At 45.5% G+C, this 18,520-nt stretch overlaps 1 protein-coding gene across 3 annotated transcripts in view; it reads left to right on the plus strand.

The window, feature by feature from the left end:
- The window catches only part of PPP2R5D (protein phosphatase 2 regulatory subunit B'delta), a 374,106-nt gene that overhangs the window by 136,762 nt on the left and 218,824 nt on the right, over window positions 1-18,520 (plus strand). For all 3 annotated transcript variants that reach the window (XM_029592779.1, XM_029592780.1, XM_029592781.1), the window contains exon 7: window positions 6,234-6,364. In XM_029592779.1, coding sequence (XP_029448639.1) covers window positions 6,234-6,364 — 131 coding nt within the window. The remainder of the gene's footprint in view (window positions 1-6,233; window positions 6,365-18,520) is intronic.

Raw genomic sequence — 18,520 nt, forward strand, 5'->3', positions numbered from 1 at the left:
CCCGGCTTTATTGCCTCCCTCAAAATATTTTTGTCGTGTCCTTTCTAGCTGGTATGCAATAGCCACAGCATCCAAGGAAGCTATGTGCATACGAATGGCTTCCATGGCAACAAGAGATCCCGTGAGTCGATGCCGTTTTATGTGTTCTCTCTAGATCTTTAAGTTGAAGCAATAATTGGGCACGTTCCTCCTCTCTTTGTTTTTTTAGGAATGAGGTACGCGCTATGAACTTGCCCCTTAAAACAACTTTTAAGCAGTCCCAAACAATCACAGGGTTAACCTCCCCATTGTCATTAATTACTAAATAATCCTGAATATCCTTCTCAATTTGGGATACAAAATTTGGGTCCTCCAACAGGGATTCATTAAACTTCCAAAATCTCACTCCCCTATCGTAGTCTTGAAACTGCAACGTAAACCATATGGAGGCATGGTCAGACCATAAAATGGCTTCTATATCAACCTCCTTAATTCTTGGCATCAAGCCTCGACTACCCATGAACATATCAATCCTAGAATAACTGCCATGTGGGGAAGAATAGAAAGTATAATTCCTGGATTTCGGGAAGAGTGATCTCCATATATCAATAACTCCATTATCACGCATTAGTCATTTAAGTTCCTTTCTAGCCACTTTGGGGTCAGAGCTAGTACCAGTGGAAGTATCCCTTCTGGGATCAAGTGTTAAGTTGAAATCCCCACCGAAAAGTAGGCAACCTTCTATTCTGGAAGCTAGAGTTTGATTCAGAGACCTATAGAATTCTGCTTTATGTATATTAGGCCCATATATGGATATCAATAAGAGTCGTCCCCCCCCAATGAGATTTTCAGCAATAACATTCATCCCATGGGATCCACATAAAGATCCTTAAACTCAAAGTGGAGATCTTTGTGGATTAAAATACCTACTCCCGAGTATTTCGAGGAGGGTGTGGCCACTGCCCAATATTGATATGGAAATTTAGGATGTTTCATAAGACCCAGGTAACGCTTCCTCAAATTGGGTTTCTTGTAAAAAGACCACATCAATCTGCAGGTGATCTAGCTCTTTGAAAAGTAATCTGCGTTTACTCGAGTTGTTAAGCCCCTTAGTATTAAGAGAAAAAAATATAAAAGTAGCATTAGGAAAAAATCCACACTCTCCCCTTCCCGCTAAGTACTGGGCTTCGCCCCAGGCACATACCTCTCCTCATGGTATAGAAAATCACTTTCATCAAATCAAACAAAATTCCCTTCCCCTCCCCCCCACCCACCCCGCCCATCAGAACCAGAAGCACAAACCATGTGCTCCAAATGAACATGGAGGAAGTCTCTCATCTCTCCTTATGGCACCTTTATCGGGTGCTAATTTAAACATCAATAAACTGCCATTTTAGCAGCTCTGCAGCATACTCTAACCACTAAACATGCCCCAGTCAGTTTCTCATTCACTCCGGGGCTTCACTCTGGTCACCATCGTCTGGATTTCTCTGGAGTCTCCTCCGACCCTTAGGGACACTTTGCCAACGAGGCTGTTGGGTGATCGCATTCGCAATGCTCTCAATGTTGGGCCACTCTCCCTTTGCTGATAAAGGAACATCAATGCTGATTCCTGCCTCCTTTAGGATCTCGATGGCTTCCATCACTGTCTTGGCTCTGTGGGTGACGCCCTGTATCATAAAGGATAGACCCCCAGGAAAAAGCCACCGATAACGGATGTTTGCCTCTGTGAGCTTGATAATAATACAATGAAATTCCTAGCGCCTTTTCAAAGTAGTGGAGGAAAGGTCGGCAAATATGGCAATATCATGGCCTTCCCAGAGCCAGGTACGCTGGCAACATGTGATATTAAAAAATCTCCTTGAGGGCAAAAGAGTGAAAGCACACTACTGTGTCACGTGGCCTGTTTGCGATCCTGGGTCCCAAAGTTCTATGTGCCTGCTCTGTTAGAATGGTAGCCAAGACTGCCTCTGTTGAAGCATTCTCATTTTCAAGGAGGAAGGATGAAATCTTTTCCACCACTGTAGTGCAGTCCACATAGTCCTCAGACTCAGGCACCCCCCTAATCCTGAGATTGCTTCTCCTGCTGTGGTTTTCAATGTCTTCCACTTTATCAGCTAAAGCACGACATGTGTCCTGTAAGGCTTGATGACTTTTCTGCATTTTGACCCAGCCTTCACCCTGGATGTCCAGCTTGAGCTCCGCTTCATCTACTCGCCGGCCCAATACTGCAGTTTCTTCCCTCATTTCAGCAATGAGGGTGGTTATCTCCGCTTTGTAATTTTTAATGTCCTGCCTGATTTCAATGAACCAACCTCTTAATTCCGTTTGTGATGGAAAATCGCTGGTTGGGGCGGCTGGGTCGTCAGTGCCTTCATCGGTCTCCGGAATCGCATCCTCCAGCACCATCTTGGATTTTCCGGCGTCTGTATCGTCGCTGCTGCGGGTAAAAGAAAACTTGCACAGATCAGAGGCTTTCTGCTTGGTGGTCATCCCCAATGCTTCTAGACTCTCTATAGGTGCCGGAGCGCCTGTCAGGTTTGAAAAATCGGTGATATGGCACGCTAAAGCCCGAAGTGCACGAGGAGCAGCAAATTCATGCTGCTCACATGAGGAGTGACATCACTTCCTCAGTATATAAAATTTTTAAATAAAATAAATCATGACAGGGTGGTCTTGTGTATGCACCCTAAGTTCCTGCCTAAGGTGGTAACGGATTTCCATCTTAATCAGTCAATCATCCTGTCAATATTCTTTCCCAGGCCCCATTTGCACTGAAGTGAATGAGCACTGCACTGTTTGGACTGTAAGCGAGCCTTAGCCACCTATTTGGAGTGGACAGAAGTCCATAGACAGTCCACCCAACATTTTGTTTCTTTTGATAAGAATAGGTTGAGCGTTGCAGTTCCCAAACAGACACTATCCAATTGGCTGGCAGACTGCATCTCCTTCTATTATGCCCAGTCGGGACTGCATCTTGAGGGTCATGTCAAATCTCATTCTGTCACAGCCATGGCAGCATCGGTGGCCCATTTGCGAGCAGTTCCCGTGGAGGAGATCTACAAGGCTGCGACGTGGATTTCTCTCCACAAATTCACATCACATTACTGTCTGGATAGGGATGGCTGATGGGACAGTAGGTTAAGCCAGTCTGTCTTCCGGAACCTGTTTGAAGTGTAGAGCTCCTCTCTCCCAACTTAGGGCCCGTGTTTGGGTTCAGGCTGCCTGCCCCTCTCCCCATTACCAACTGCACCATTGTTGTGCCCGTTGGCACCTGGTTGGGTGTCTGTTGGTCCCCCTTTTGTGTTAGGGAGCAGCCTATAGATAGGGATTCACCCATGTGTGAGGACTACCATCCTGCTTGTCCTCGGAGAAAGCAGAGTTGCTTACTTGTAACAGGTGTTCTCTGAGAATAGCAGGATGGTAGTCCTCACATAACAACCCGCCTGCTACCTCACGGAGTTGGGTTTCTCCTGTTTTTTTATTTTTTATTGTAATTCTATGTTATGAGATTGAAGAGGGACCTCGCGTGGACGCATGGTATAAGGCATGCTGGGCATGGTCAGTGTGCCTAGTCAAAATTTCTAGAAACATTGACAACATTTTCTGCATCTGGCTCCATCTGATGTCTATCACAACAACCGCCCAGTAACTAATGTATTTCAGAAACCCTCACAAAGTGCGGCACACTCACAAAACACAATAGGTTTCACTGGTCAAAGTTTTTAAATTTAAATTATAACCACATATACAGTAGTTCTCATGTATTCTTTGTAGGACCCACACTCAACGAGTTTGTCTTTAGATCAAACTCATAGTTCTGGTTATCGGTCCATTTACTTTATTTAATTGATAACTTATTTTTTGTTTTGTTTTCTATTTAGAAGTTTTCCTAAAAACAGACCAACTGAAGCTGACACACTGCAATATTAATCCCCGCATGGGTATATCGTTGCAGAACGATCAATGGAGCAAGATATTTGTGATACTTTGCAATACTTTGAAAACAATCCCGTATAGATAGTCATAAGAAACTCTTTGAAACCATACTCATCTGTACTGATAAAGCAAACAGTCCCGACACGATTGTGTTTCGGACCACTCGGTCCTGCTTCAGGGGAAACCGCTCTTCAAAGGTTAAACTCCATATCCTGTAACGACTCCAGTTGAGCACTGTTCCTTTTGTAGACTTGCATCCGTGGCTAAATCAACAATTTATCTTTGCGGTCTGCATTCAGTATCACAAATATCTTGCTCCATTGATCGTTCTGCAACGATATACCCGTGCGGGGATTAATATTGCAGTGTGTCAGCTTCAGTTGGTCTGTTTTTAGGAAAACTTCTAAATAGAAAACAAAACAAAAAATAAGTTATCAATTAAATAAAGTAAATGGACCGATAACCAGAACTATGAGTTTGATCTAAAGACAAACTCGTTGAGTGTGGGTCCTACAAAAGAATACATGAGAATTACTATATATGTGGTTATAATTTAAATGAAAAAACTTTGACCAGTGAAACCTATTCCATCTGATGGTCACCCATGTGTGAGGACTAACATCCTGCTGTCCTCTGAGAACACCTGTTACAGGTAAGAAACTCTGCTTTCCATCTATAGGGTTGTGCACTTATGGATGCACGGGAACGTGCTCTTTCGGAGGCGGTGCCAGCATTCTGGAATATTTGCCTGAGTTGGTTTGATCACTGACAGAAACTAGGCAATTCAAGAAAGCCTTAAAAACATTGGGGTAGATCTTTAAAAAATACACGATCGCATACTTTTGTTCTCGCACCAGGTGCGAACAAAAGTACGCTGGATTTTATAAGATACGCGCGTAGCCTATAAAATCCAGGGTCGGCGCGCGCAAGAGGGTGCACATTTGTGCAACCTGCGCGCGCTGCCTGTTCCCTCCAAGGCCGCTCCGATTTCGGAGCGGCCTCGGAGCGAACTTTCCTTCGCCCTCCCCCCACTTCCCCCCCCCCCCCTACCTTTTGCGCGCACCGGCCGGCAGCCCTGCTCCGTCCTCCGGTCCCGGGGGCTGGTCCGGAGGCCTCGACCGTGCCCCCGGGCCGGCGCCATGCCCCCGGGCCCGCCCCCGAAATGCCGCGGTACTCCCCCGAAACGCCGCCGGACACGCCCCTCGCCCCTTTTTCGAAAGCCCCGGGACTTACGCGCATCCCGGGCTTTACGCGCGCCGGCGGCCTATGCAAAATAGGTGCGCCGGCACGCAAGGGCCCTGCGCGCGTAAATCCAGAAGGATTTACACGCCCAGACCTTTTAAAATCCGCCCCATTGTTTCTAAGGAAGTCTTTGGTTAAGGGCAATAAAGAAATTTATTAGAGACATGAGGGACAGTTTTAAGTGGCTTTTATAGCAGGGTTGTATTATTTTGACATATCATTTTTTTGTATTTGTAAGTGTATTATTGTTTTATAGCCTTTATTAGATGTGATAGCTTTTTATACATTTTTTCAATTTTATGGTAGTCGGGCACTACTTGTAAGGTGTTTACATTTATTTATATTTTATACATTATGAATGTTTTCAGTGTAATCCGTTGTGAACTGTGGACAAACGGATTAAAAAACAAATAAAGAAATGTTTAATATTTGCTTGATGAAAACCTTTCCTTATTTGCAAGACTTCGTCCTTATTCCTAAACCTGGGACTTTGCGATCTGTGCATAACAAAATAGTGCCAGCCACACTGGATGGAAGTGCTGAAGTTACGTCACTTCAATGCCATCCTTCAGGTGCATGGCACCAGTTTTAAAGTTCCAGAACCAGGACAGGAGCAAGTTGGACTTTGCTCTTACTCTTAGGCTTTTCACAGGCCCTGGGAAGGAGGTAAGGGGGCTGGGATGGGAGCGCCTTGGCCTTGGCAAATTTGAACGGAGGAGGAGGGGCAGAAGTGTCCCGGGGAGGCCGTTAGTTAGGCCTAAGCCGGGAGAGGGGAGTCAGAAAAATGTGGGGAGGTCCAGCTGGGCAGGCCCTGGCTCCAGGTAAAATTGTGGAAGGCCCATTTGCTTTTTTTAAAAAATACAAGAAGTATGAAATTACCCGAGATTTTTTAGGTATCTTTATAGTGGTCCATTTTTTATTTGTGCCATTTGGAATGAACCAAAAATGGCCTCATTCACTGAATGTTGTGCAATCTCATTCCTTTCTGTGGATATTCCCTTAGATTTGGGAAGATGGATCTAGCCACTTTCTCATTCTTGATGGATTCTTTCTTCCTGTTTGTCTTTCCACAGTTGTTGGATCTCTTTGATAGTGAGGACCCTCGAGAGAGGGATTTCTTAAAGACTATCTTACATCGAATTTATGGCAAGTTTTTAGGCTTGCGGGCCTACATACGAAGACAGATCAACAATATATTTTACAGGTAAGTCAGAGGATGAGGTCAGTGCAAGTAACTACTTGATTGTTTTATTTATCTATTTATTTATTTATTTTATTTAAAGTCTCTTCTATACCGATATCCGTTCGCACATCGCATCGGTTCACAAAAAACAAGAACTTTTGGGCGGAGCCCTTACATATAACAGCAGAATACAATTAACTTTTGGGCGGAGCCCTTACATGTAACCAAATGAATACATTAAACAGGGGGGGAGTATAATACTGATTAGGCGAAGTAGTATTAATAAATCAATAAATAGATATAACAAAAACTATAAACATAACTATAACCAAAGTAGCAATGTACAAAGTACAAAAATCAGCGGGCATAAGGCATTCTTAGTCATAAATCGATAAGGCATTCTTTGTGATTCTTCTGATTTATATTCTGCCTTTCAGGCACTTCAGAGTGGATTACATTCAGTTACTGTAGGTATTTCCTTATCCCCAGAGGGCTCACATTCTTACAAGTGGATTTACTAAGCTGTGGGAAGGGTTTGACATATGATATACTAATATTGTGGTAATATTCATGATATTGTGCATTTTTAACTAAATATCCATCCCCTATTGAAATGAACTGCTTTGCATATAGTTGCATGCATAAAAATGTCTACTGCATGCAAAGCAGCTAATGTGGAGGCAAATAAAATAATCCAGCTGGCTTAAAAAAATCTGCATTTGAAGGAGGTGCAGTTATTTCATCCCGGGGGCACTAACGTGCATCCAGATAAGGGCAACATGGCTGAAAAGTAATCTTCCCCCAACCAGAAGTTTCAAAATCTCCCACCCCCGAGGCCTTGCGAGACCCCTGCCCACTGTCTTGAAATGGCACAGCCTAAAAAGAATTTTAAAAAATAGATTTAATTTCACATGGCAGCACCCTGCCCCCTGCCAAATCCCTCCTCTTTCCAACTAAATGATCCCAGAATCCAAACCCCAACTCTGCCCGATTCAATCTTCCCCCATAGATTCCCTGATTTCTAGTGAGCCCCTGTGCAATAGATCCTGATGGTCTGTGGGGGCTGCCGGAGCCCCCCAAGCCCCGGGCTCAGTCGACGCTGACTGTTTATCCCATGATCGGGGCCCCCCAGACCTCCAGAGTCTATTTTCTAGAAAGCAGTGATTGAATGTATGGAAGTTGGGGACTTGGGAAGGTTCGGATGCCTTTGGGAGGATTGGGTTTTGGAATCTGGGATCATTTACTTGGAGAAGGGGTGAGGCATCACACTGCAAAATTAAATCTAATTTTCTAAACATTTTTTAGATTGTGGAGCCCTAGAGGTAATGAGAGACTTGCAAGATCCCTGAGGGAGATTTTGAATGGGGAGGGGGTGTTTATTTGGGCCGTGTGGCTCTTTAATACGATGGCAGCCCTCAGTAAAGTTGTCCACCATTGCGTGTTTTTTGCCGTTTCGCTTCAGTACATTTACCGCGGATTTTTTCCATGATAAAAATATCATGATGAAACAGCAGTGTTAATTTATCACAGCTTTTGAAAATTTCCCTCTTAGTTTGTATCTGAGGCAGTGGAGGGTGAAGTGACTTTCCCAAGGTCACAAGGAGCAGCAGTGGGATTTGAACCCTGCTTCCCAGGCCACTGCTCTAACTACGAGGTTACTCCTCCATTTAATTCCTTTTCCATCCATGAATCATCCTTCAGTGTTCGAGTTTGAGAGCTGTTAATTTCCCTTAAATCTACAGTTCACAGTCTTGAGGTAATCAATGACAGTAACCTCTCAATGCAGCCACGTATAAGATCTATTATAAAGACATCTTTTAGGAAGTTACATTTACTGCAAAACTCTTACGCTCTCTGACTTGTGTACTACAGTCCAGTAGTTATTTCCTCCAATCAATGATTGCAGGTCCCTCTTTTTAGGGATTCCCCTGTAAGAGTGAGACCATTACAAGTTGTTCAGAACAGTAACTGGAACATCCTTTCCTGATCACATCTCTCCTATATTGATGGATCTCCACTGGCGGATAAAGTATAAAGTATTGCTGTTAATTCACAAATTACTCTACTCAATGACTTGGTTGAAATAAATGTTAAGAGCCTTAAGATCATCCAGTAAAGGACTGTTAGATGGTTCATATTATTGAAGTAAGAGATTGGGCTTTTCCAGTGGCCCCATTGTTCCTTGTTCCTTGTAAACCGCCTTCCCGGCGATAGTTATCTCTGTTAAATGTGAACCGGAGTGATATGTATTGTATACAGGAACTTCCGGTATATAAAAACAAAAAATAAATAAATAAATAAATAGAATCCTCTCCCAGAATTCTTGGTTATTTTCTGATCTAAGACAGTTTAAGAAAATGGTAAAAACTTCTCTTTCAAGAGGCATTTGGACTAAATTAGATATACTGCGCCAAGTGCCTGAGTTATTTAAGTCTTTCAGTATGAAGATTTAAATCTCGCCAACTTTGTAGCTATGGCCTTCCTCTATATTTTATTATATATTTTACCTCCTTCTGTATCTATCTTTTTAGTATAAACAATTTTTATTGCGTTTTAAACAATACAGAACAAACACTAGGCCGTCAGACAGAGGTACACTTCAGTGCCCGACAGGCCACAGGACAGGTAAGTCGCCATACAAAACAAGCCGAACTAAGCATCTCAAATCACCCTCCCTTTCTCCCCCCCCCTCCTTTACCAACAACCCCAGCTATCATACTGTGATGCAAAGGAATAATATTGTAGCGGCCCAGACTCCCAGAGTTCCAAGCAAAATTGTCAATTATTCAAAATCAAGCTGCGTGCGCGATGAGGCAAGGCTTGAATATACGGCTCCCAGATGTCCAGGAAGAATCGGAGTTGCCGAGGAGAGGCGCGTGCGGTCAAATGTTCCATCTGCATTAATCGGTGGAGATGGTTTCGCCATGCCCAGAAGGAGGGAGCCGCCGTATCTAGCCACTGAAGAAGAATCATCCGTTTACCCACAAAACAAGCTTTCATAAAGAGCAAACGCTGTCCCGCCGGCCTCAACCGGGCCAAGGGGATAGACTCAAAAAGAATCAAAAGTGGGGAAGCTCGCAAACTCGTATCCAACAACCGGGCCAGGTAAGCAACCACCCGTCTCCAAAACTGCTGGATTATGGGGCAACCCCAAAAAAGATGCGAGAGAGTGCCCTCCTCCCCGCCGCACTTCCCACAAATGGCTGTAGGGACCAATCCAGAGTGAAACGCTACAGAGGTGGATACATATGCCCTCCAAAGAAACTTAAATTGCATTTCACGATAGTAGGAGTTAGGGGAAACTTTCGCTAGACGGCGAAAACAATTGCCCAATTGTGTGGCCGAGACTTGAAAAACCCCGTCTCTCTGCCACCGGTCTGCTAAATCCAAGCAGGGATTCTGGTAAGCGAGCTTCCTCAAATGAGCGTAATAATGGGAGAGGGAGGGTACAGTAGTTCTGTCCAACAAGAAACATGCCACCAGAGCCTGGAAACCAGGTAGCTGAAAACTGGCCTCCGGAAGGGAGCGTATATAATGAGCCACTTGTAAATAGGAAAACACTGAAATATTTCCAAACCCATAAAGAGATGATAGTTGGGAAGGTTGCAACAGGTGCCCGTCACTTGTATCTATCTTTTTATGGAGTATGTTAATCTATTATTTTGGCACAAAGTTAGCCATGCTTACTTGTCTTTTTCTATGTTGGTGTATACTATGTATAATTTATGAACATTTTACCTGTAGCTCACTTAGATTGAATTTGTAGGTGTAAGTAATAAATCAATAAAAAAATGTAAATCACTTGAATTATTTTAAATCTAAATGAATGAGTAGCATTTGGTTGACATATTAAAGGCTAGCTGACAGCTTCTGTGATGGTTTTGAAGAGCCCAGGACTGGCGTGACCATTAGGTGGGATTAGGTGGTTGCCTAGGGAAAAGAAGAGAGGATCCTCTGAGAAACTTAAATCTTCACTAATTTTCATTTCTGAGTGGTAAGAGGAACAAAAAGAGCTCCTTGAATGCTGAAAGATAAGACCAGCGAGTCTGAAGCTGCTTAAATTAATTTTAGCCTTCATCTTAGAGCTCATGGTACCATTTCATAGTGCTTTATCAACATTATACTCCCTGCGGCAGCAACAGCCTGCAGTGCCTTAAATTGTGGCAGATAAACTACCCAGTGTGAGCAATCTGTAAAGTAATAAAAAGCACAGTTACATGTTTATCTTGCATTGCTAGAATGTAGAAGGGAGGCCTTTCTAACAGCAGCTCACACACAGCATTGCACAGCTCAAGCCAGCTCGGTTTTTGAAACCAAAACTTTATGTAAAATGGGATCAGTCTTATAAGACAGCACCTTTTGCACTAGTGTTTCCCAAAGAAGTTTTCACATGCCTTAATTCGCTTTCTGTTCTTTGTAAGCAGGAAGAAGGATTTGATGCTTTATCTCCTGCAATAAATAATCCTCAGGAGCATTTAGTATTATCTATGTAACCTCCTAGGAGCATTAAAATATTAAATGGGAAATTATTAAAAAAAAATCCTTCCTCTATTTATGCAATAGTTCTTTTTATTACAGATATTGAGCAGTAATATGAGGAGAATAGTTTTGTGTTCCTGGTAGAAATGGGGAATTTGTTTTGAGAAGAAAGAAGTATTTTTGAAATGGATAAAGATGTACAATGGATGATTTTAATGATAGGTTACAAATTTTTACTAATAGGTCTGAAATTTCATTTTTTAGTTCCTTCAGAACTCTGGGGTGTATACCATCCGGTCCAGGTGATTTACTACTCTTCAGTTTGTCAATCAGGCCTACCACATCTTCTAGGTTCACCGTGATTTGATTCAGTCCATCTGAATCATTACCCATGAAAACCTTCTCCATTACGGGTACCTCCCCAACATCCTCTTCAGTAAACACCGAAGCAAAGAAATCATTTAATCTTTCCGCGATGGCCTTATCTTCTCTAAGTGCCCCTTTAACCCCTCGATCATCTAACGGTCCAACTGACTCCCTCACAGACTTTCTGCTTTGGATATATTTTAAAAAGTTTTTACTGTGAGTTTTTGGCTCTACAGCCAACTTCTTTTCAAATTCTCTCTTAGCCTGTCTTATCAATGTCTTACATTTAACTTGCCAACGTTTATGCATTATCCTATTTTCTTCTGTTGGATCCTTCTTCCAGTTTTTGAATGAGGATCTTTTGGCTAAAATAGCTTCTTTCACCTCCCCTTTTAACCATGCCGGTAATCGTTTTGCCTTCTTTCCTCCTTTCTTAATGTGTGGAATACATCTGGACTGTGCTTCTAGAATGCTATTTTTTAACAATGACCATGCCTCTTGCACACTTTTTACTTTTGTAGCTGCTCCTTTCAGTTTTTTTCTATTTTTCTCATTTTATCAAAGTTTCCCTTTTGAAAGTTTAGCACGAGAGCCATAGATTTGCATACTGTTCCTCTTCCAGTCATTAATTCAAATTTGATCATATTATGATCACTGTTGCTAAGCGGCCCCACCACCGTTACCTTGAGCTTGGAGTGTAGGGGAGCCTGCATTTTCTCTTGAGGTTGGAGCGGACGAGGGTAGGGGGAGCCTGCCTTTTCTCTTGGGGTTTGTTTGTTTATTTATGAACTTTTAATATACCGACATTCATAGGACATATCACGCTGGTTTACAAAAAACTGTTGCAAGGCAGAAAATACAAAAAACAGGGAGGGGATAGGGGAGCAGGCAAGAAAAGGGTGAGAGGGGCAGGGCAAGAACAGCGAGAAAGGATAGGGCAGATGGAGAGAGAGTAGCAAAAATAATAATTGAGCAACTATAAGAAAAACATAAATGTTACTGGGTTCTAAATTATACAATAAGGCGAGGTACTTATTTACATTAAATTTATAGAAGAATTACTTGTTTGGGTTATATCATTAGCAAGACTGTATGTCTGGGAGGGGGGGACGGGGGAGCAGAGGGGAGAGAAACAGGGAGTAGAAAGGTGGGAGGGGAGAGCTTCCAGAGGCATGGGGGGAGTGGGCTGGGGGGAGAGGGATGGCAGGAAAGGGGTGAAAGGAAAGAGGACGGAGGCGGAAGCAGATAGGGAGTGGGCTAAGTTTGATTGGTATCTGGGTAGGCTTGCCTGAAAAGCCAAGTCTTGATGCCTTTTTTGAAGGTATGTAAGGAGGGCTCCAGTCGTAGGTAATAGGGAAGTGAATTCCAGAGGGTGGGGCCGGCTATGGTGAATGCTCTTTCTCTGGTATTGGAGAGGTGTGCGGTTTTGAGGGGCGGGATGTGCAAAGTGCCTGCGAGGGCATTTCTGGTGGGTCGATTGGAGGTACGGAAGTGTGGCATGTCTTTAAGCCAAGCGGAATTGTTTTTATGTAGGGTGTTGTGCAGGATGGTGAGGGTTTTATATTTAATACGGTATGGGATCGGTAGCCAGTGCAGGTCCTTTAGTATGGGCGTTATGTGTTCAGTCTTACGGGTGTTAGTGGTAATTCTTGCCATCGCATTCTGAAGGATTTGTAGGGGTTTGATAGTAGATGTAGGGAGGCCTAACAGAAGGGAGTTGCAATAATCTAGTTTGGAAAGGATTGTAGACTGTAGGACTAAACAGAAATCATGGGCATGGAGGAGTGGTTTCAGTTTAAGTATGTGGAGTTTATAGAAACCTCCTTTTAATAGGGATTTGATGTGTCTTAAAATTGAGGTGTTGATCAAGTAGGATTCCTAGGTTACTTACAGTGGGTGTAGGTGAATGGGTTAAGGTGGGGGCGGGAGCAGTGGGGAGGGAGGTGTACTCCTGTTGATTGGAAATGACGAGGATTTCAGTTTTATCTGCATTGAGTGCCAGGTGGAGGTTGGCCAATAGGGAGTTAATGGTGGAGAGCCAGGATTCCAAGTATTGTAGGGAGGCCTTGAGTGTAGTCTGAATGGGGATGAGGATTTGGACATCATCAGCATACAGGAAGAAAGTCAGCCCTAGGTCGGAAAGAAGATGGCAGAGGGGGAGAAGATAGATATTGAAAAGTGTGGAGGATAGGGTTGGAGGATAGGGTTGGAGTAGACGAGGGTAGGGGGAGCCTTTCTTTTTCTCTTGAGCTTGGAGCGGAAGAGGGTAGGGGGAGCCTTTCTTTTCTCTTGAGCTTGGAGCGGACGAGGGTAGGGGGAGCCTGCCTTTTCTCTTGAGCTTGGAGCGGACGAGGGTAGGGGGGAGCCTTTCTTTTCTCTTGAGCTTGGAGCGGACGAGGGTAGGGGGAGCCTGCCTTTTCTCTTGAGCTTGGAGCGGACGAGGGTAGGGGGAGCCTTTCTTTTTCTCTTGAGCTTGGAGCGGACGAGGGTAGGGGGAGCCTTTCTTTTTCTCTTGAGCTTGGAGCGGACGAGGGTAGGGGGAGCCTTTCTTTTTCTCTTGAGCTTGGAGCGGACGAGGGTAGGGGGAGCCTTTCTTTTTCTCTTGAGCTTGGAGCGGACGAGGGTAGGGGGAGCCTTTCTTTTTCTCTTGAGCTTGGAGCGGACGAGGGTAGGGGGAGCCTTTCTTTTTCTCTTGAGCTTGGAGCGGACGAGGGTAGGGGGGAGCCTTTCTTTTTCTCTTGAGCTTGGAGCGGACGAGGGTAGGGGAAGCCTTTCTTTTTCTCTTGAGCTTGGAGCGGACTGAGGGTAGGGGGAAGCCTTTCTTTTTCTCTTGAGCTTGGAATGGACGAGGGTAGGGGGAGCCTTTCTTTTCTCTTGAGCTTGGAGCGGATGAGGGTGGGGGAAGCCTGCCTTTTCTCTTGAGCTTGGAGCGGACGAGGGTAGGGGGAGCCTTTCTTTTCTCTTGAGCTTGGAATGGACGAGTGTAGGGGAGCCTTTCTTTTTCTCTTGAGCTTGGAGCGGATGAGGGTAGGGGAAGCCTGCCTTTTCTCTTGAGCTTGGAGCGGACGAGGGTAGGGGGAGCCTTTCTTTTTCTCTTGAGCTTGGAAGCGGACGAGGGTAGGGGGAGCCTTCTTTTTCTCTTGAGCTTGGAGCGGACTGAGGGTAGGGGGAGGCCTTCCTTTTCTCTTGAGCTTGGAGCGGACGAGGGTAGGGGGAGCCTTTCTTTTTCTCTTGAGCTTGGATCGGACGAGGGTAGGGGGAGCCTTTCTTTTTCTCTTGAGCTTGGAGCGGACGAGGGTAGGGGGAGCCTTTCTTTTTCTCTTGAGCTTGGAGCGGACGAGGGTAGGGGGAGCCTTTCTTTTTCTCTTGAGCTTGGATCGGACGAGGGTAGGGGAAGCCTGCCTTTTCTCTTGAGCTTGGATCGGACGAGGGTAGGGGGAGCCTTTCTTTTTCTCTTGAGCTTGGATCGGACGAGGGTAGGGGGAGCCTTTCTTTTTCTCTTGAGCTTGGATCGGACGAGGGTAGGGGGAGCCTTTCTTTTTCTCTTGAGCTTGGATCGGATGAGGGTGGGGGAATCCTGCCTTTTCTCTTGAGCTTGGAGCGGACGAGGGTAGGGGGAGCCTGGCTTTTCTCTTGAGCTTGGATCGGACGAGGGTAGGGGGAGCCTTTCTTTTTCTCTTGAGCTTGGAGCGGACGAGGGTAGGGGGAGCCTTTCTTTTTCTCTTGAGCTTGGAGCGGACGAGGGTAGGGGGAGCCTTTCTTTTTCTCTTGAGCTTGGATCGGACGAGGGTAGGGGGAGCCTTTCTTTTTCTCTTGAGCTTGGATCGGACGAGGGTAGGGGGAGCCTTTCTTTTTCTCTTGAGCTTGGAGCGGACGAGGGTAGGGGGAGCCTTTCTTTTTCTCTTGAGCTTGGAATGGACGAGGGTAGGGGGAGCCTTTCTTTTTCTCTTGAGCTTGGAGCGGACGAGGGTAGGGGGAGCCTTTCTTTTTCTCTTGAGCTTGGATCGGACGAGGGTAGGGGAGCCTTTCTTTTTCTCTTGAGCTTGGATCGGACGAGGGTAGGGGGAGCCTTTCTTTTTCTCTTGAGCTTGGATCGGACGAGGGTAGGGGGAGCCTTTCTTTTTCTCTTGAGCTTGGATCGGACGAGGGTAGGGGGAGCCTTTCTTTTTCTCTTGAGCTTGGATCGGACGAGGGTGGGGGAATCCTGCCTTTTCTCTTGAGCTTGGAGCGGACGAGGGTAGGGGGAGCCTGGCTTTTCTCTTGAGCTTGGATCGGACGAGGGTAGGGGGAGCCTTTCTTTTCTCTTGAGCTTGGAGCGGACGAGAGTAGGGGAGCCTTTCTTTTTCTCTTGAGCTTGGATCGGACGAGGGTAGGGGGAGCCTTTCTTTTTCTCTTGAGCTTGGATCGGACGAGGGTAGGGGGAGCCTGGCTTTTTCTCTTGAGCTTGGAATGGACGAGGGTAGGGGGAGCCTGGCTTTTTCTCTTGAGCTTGGAATGGACGAGGGTAGGGGGAGCCTGGCTTTTTCTCTTGAGCTTGGAATGGACGAGGGTAGGGGGAGCCTGGCTTTTTCTCTTGAGCTTGGAATGGACGAGGGTAGGGGGAGCCTGGCTTTTTCTCTTGAGGTTGGTGGGAGTTGAGCGTAGAAGAATCTGTTCGCTCTCTCTCTCTCTGTGTAATATAGGTGGTTGCAGGGTTCAAAGGGTTTCTTTATTAACTCCTACCTTCCATTTTTGGTCTTTTGTGAACAAGTGGAAAACTGTTTTTATTTTGAAATATCCGAAGATGCTAAAGTATCATGCAAGCCTCCTTATTTCAGGTTTTCTGTTAGGTTACTCTGCCACAAAAGATAAAAGACCACTCAGATACCGGTCAAAGGGCAAAATAGAACACAACAAATCTCTTGAACACCCCCAAACCCCGCTGGGCCCGCTTACGCCTTATCCGGACAGTCCACAGGTTATGGAAGTCACCACTGTAGATGCACCAGCTCATTAGCACTAGCTCATTAGCTCACTGTAGATGCACTAACTCATTAGCACTAGCTCATTAGCTCATTAGCTCACTGTAGATGCCCTAGCTCATTAGCACTAGCTCATTAGCTCACTGTAGATGCACTAGCTCATTATGCACTAGCTCATAAGCTCATTAGCTCACTGTAGATGCACTAGCTCATTAGCACTAGCTCATTATGCACTAGCTCATTAGCTCACTGTAGATGCACTAGCTCATTAGCACTAGCTCATTAGCTCATTAGCTCACTGTAGATGCACTAGCTCATTATGCACTAGCTCATTAGCTCATTAGCTCACTGTAGATGCACTAGCTCATTAGCATTAGCTCATTAGCTCACTGTAGATGCACTAGCTCATTAGCCCTAGCTCATTATGCACTAGCTCATTATGCACTAGCTCATTAGCTCACTGTAGATGCACTAGCTCATTAGCACTAGCTCATTAGCTCACTGTAGATGCACTAGCTCATTAGCACTAGCTCATTAGCTCTCATTATGCTCAGGTCATGCCCTTCAACATTGTACACTGCTACCTGCTACACTCAATTTATTTTACTATTTATTGTAGATATTTTTGTTTTTTTACGTCTTTTGAACGCTGTTTGATGTGTTATTGATGTCTATTTAATATTTACGTTCTTATGTTCAGAAACTCTGTTTAATGTAACGCCTTAACCGCGACTGTTTTGTTCAATGGAAACCGAGCTGATTTGATATGTGTATCGAGAATGTCGGTATATAAAAAGTCTAAATAAATAAATTGAGCACTACGTCCGGATTACATGAAATGTAATACACAGAAGCACTGACGTGTCTCTTGTGCTGTTGTACGTTACTGCAGCGCTAGCAATAATAGGAAGCTTCATGCTACACGTTCCAGCACCAAGTATTTTCAATAGCTCACTATTTGTTTGGATGTTTTACCCACATTTTTTCATTTGATTCACCCCACATGTTTTACAGTATATTAGACTTGCAGACTGTGAGCAAATGTCATTTGCAGCTTTGCAGTTCTATGTGTATGTGAATTTAAATAGCCGCCATCACGTTTTATTTTTAATTTAAAGGAGCAGCTTAGCACTAAGTTTTATAGAAGAAATATGAACCAAAACGCTACATCCACATACAGGAGACTACTAATGATTTACTTGAAAATAACTACTGTAGCAATAATGTTTGTTTTCAGCAACACATTTGAAGCACTTGAGGCAGAATGCAGGTGGTGTCATTTAACATCTTTGTGTTTCAGGTTTGGTAGCAAAAGCCTGACAGAAGAGGCAGGCCTTTAGCTGCTTTCTAACAGGCCAATACAGTAAAGTGCGGCCGCAGTTACCCTGCTTCTAACCCGCTTTCTACTCACAATTTGGCCGCGTTAGTCCAACCCGCGATTCACTATCCCTTTTAACCCATCCTTACCGCCTCTTTAAATCAAAGGGTAACCCTTTCCGCCCGCGGCATGTATTTGAGATGTAAACGATCGGATTAGCTATTCCCTCCCATACAGTAACGCGCGCCCCGATTATCGCTTTTTAAACCTGCAGTTTTGCCGTGCGTTTAACCTACTAATTTACCGCCTACCCTTACCCCTGCGTTAGTGTGGAGCGTCAGGCAAGCCGAGACGAAATTTCACGGGCCACGGAGCAGCCCCTGCCAGGCCCGCTTCACTGCCTGACCCCCTAACTCCCCGGGACAAGACCAAAGTGAATCCGGCAAACTTTCCGCCAGCCCCCACTCACCTGCCCTGGCCGCGTCCATCTCCCGCGCTGACAGCTCCGGAGCAGCCCCACTCCTCACTCCCCTCCTCCCGGGGACAGCCGGCGGCGAGAGCGGGCGCTCCCCATGGCTCCCTATTCTCTAAAAGGTAATGAGTGCACGCCACAACCTCGAATGTCGCACGCTGTGACCTGAGCGCCCGGCTGAACGTCCGAGGTCGCGGCGTGCGACGTCCGAGGTCGCGGTGTGCGACGTCCGAGGTCGCGGCGTGCGACGTCTGAGGTCACGGCGTGCACTCATTACCTTTTAGAGAATAGGGAGCCATGGGGAGCGCCCGCTCTCGCCGCCGGCTGTCCCCGGGAGGAGGGGAGCGAGGACTGGGGCTGCTCCGGAGCTGTCAGCGCTGGAGATGGACTCGGCCAGGGCAAGTGAGCGGGGCTGGCGGAAAGTTTGGGGGGAGTTAGGGGGTCAGTCAGCCCTTCTCCTGTATCCACTTCCTGGTACCTGTCATTTGAAATGTCAGGTACCAGCGCACCCAGGATACTGTATAGGCGCTGTATTAAGCGCCTATACAGTAAAATGGATTGCTCTTGCTGGACGCGGCTTG

This window comes from Rhinatrema bivittatum, chromosome 3 (assembly GCF_901001135.1).
Source record: "Rhinatrema bivittatum chromosome 3, aRhiBiv1.1, whole genome shotgun sequence".
NCBI classification, from domain to species: Eukaryota; Metazoa; Chordata; class Amphibia; order Gymnophiona; family Rhinatrematidae; genus Rhinatrema; species Rhinatrema bivittatum.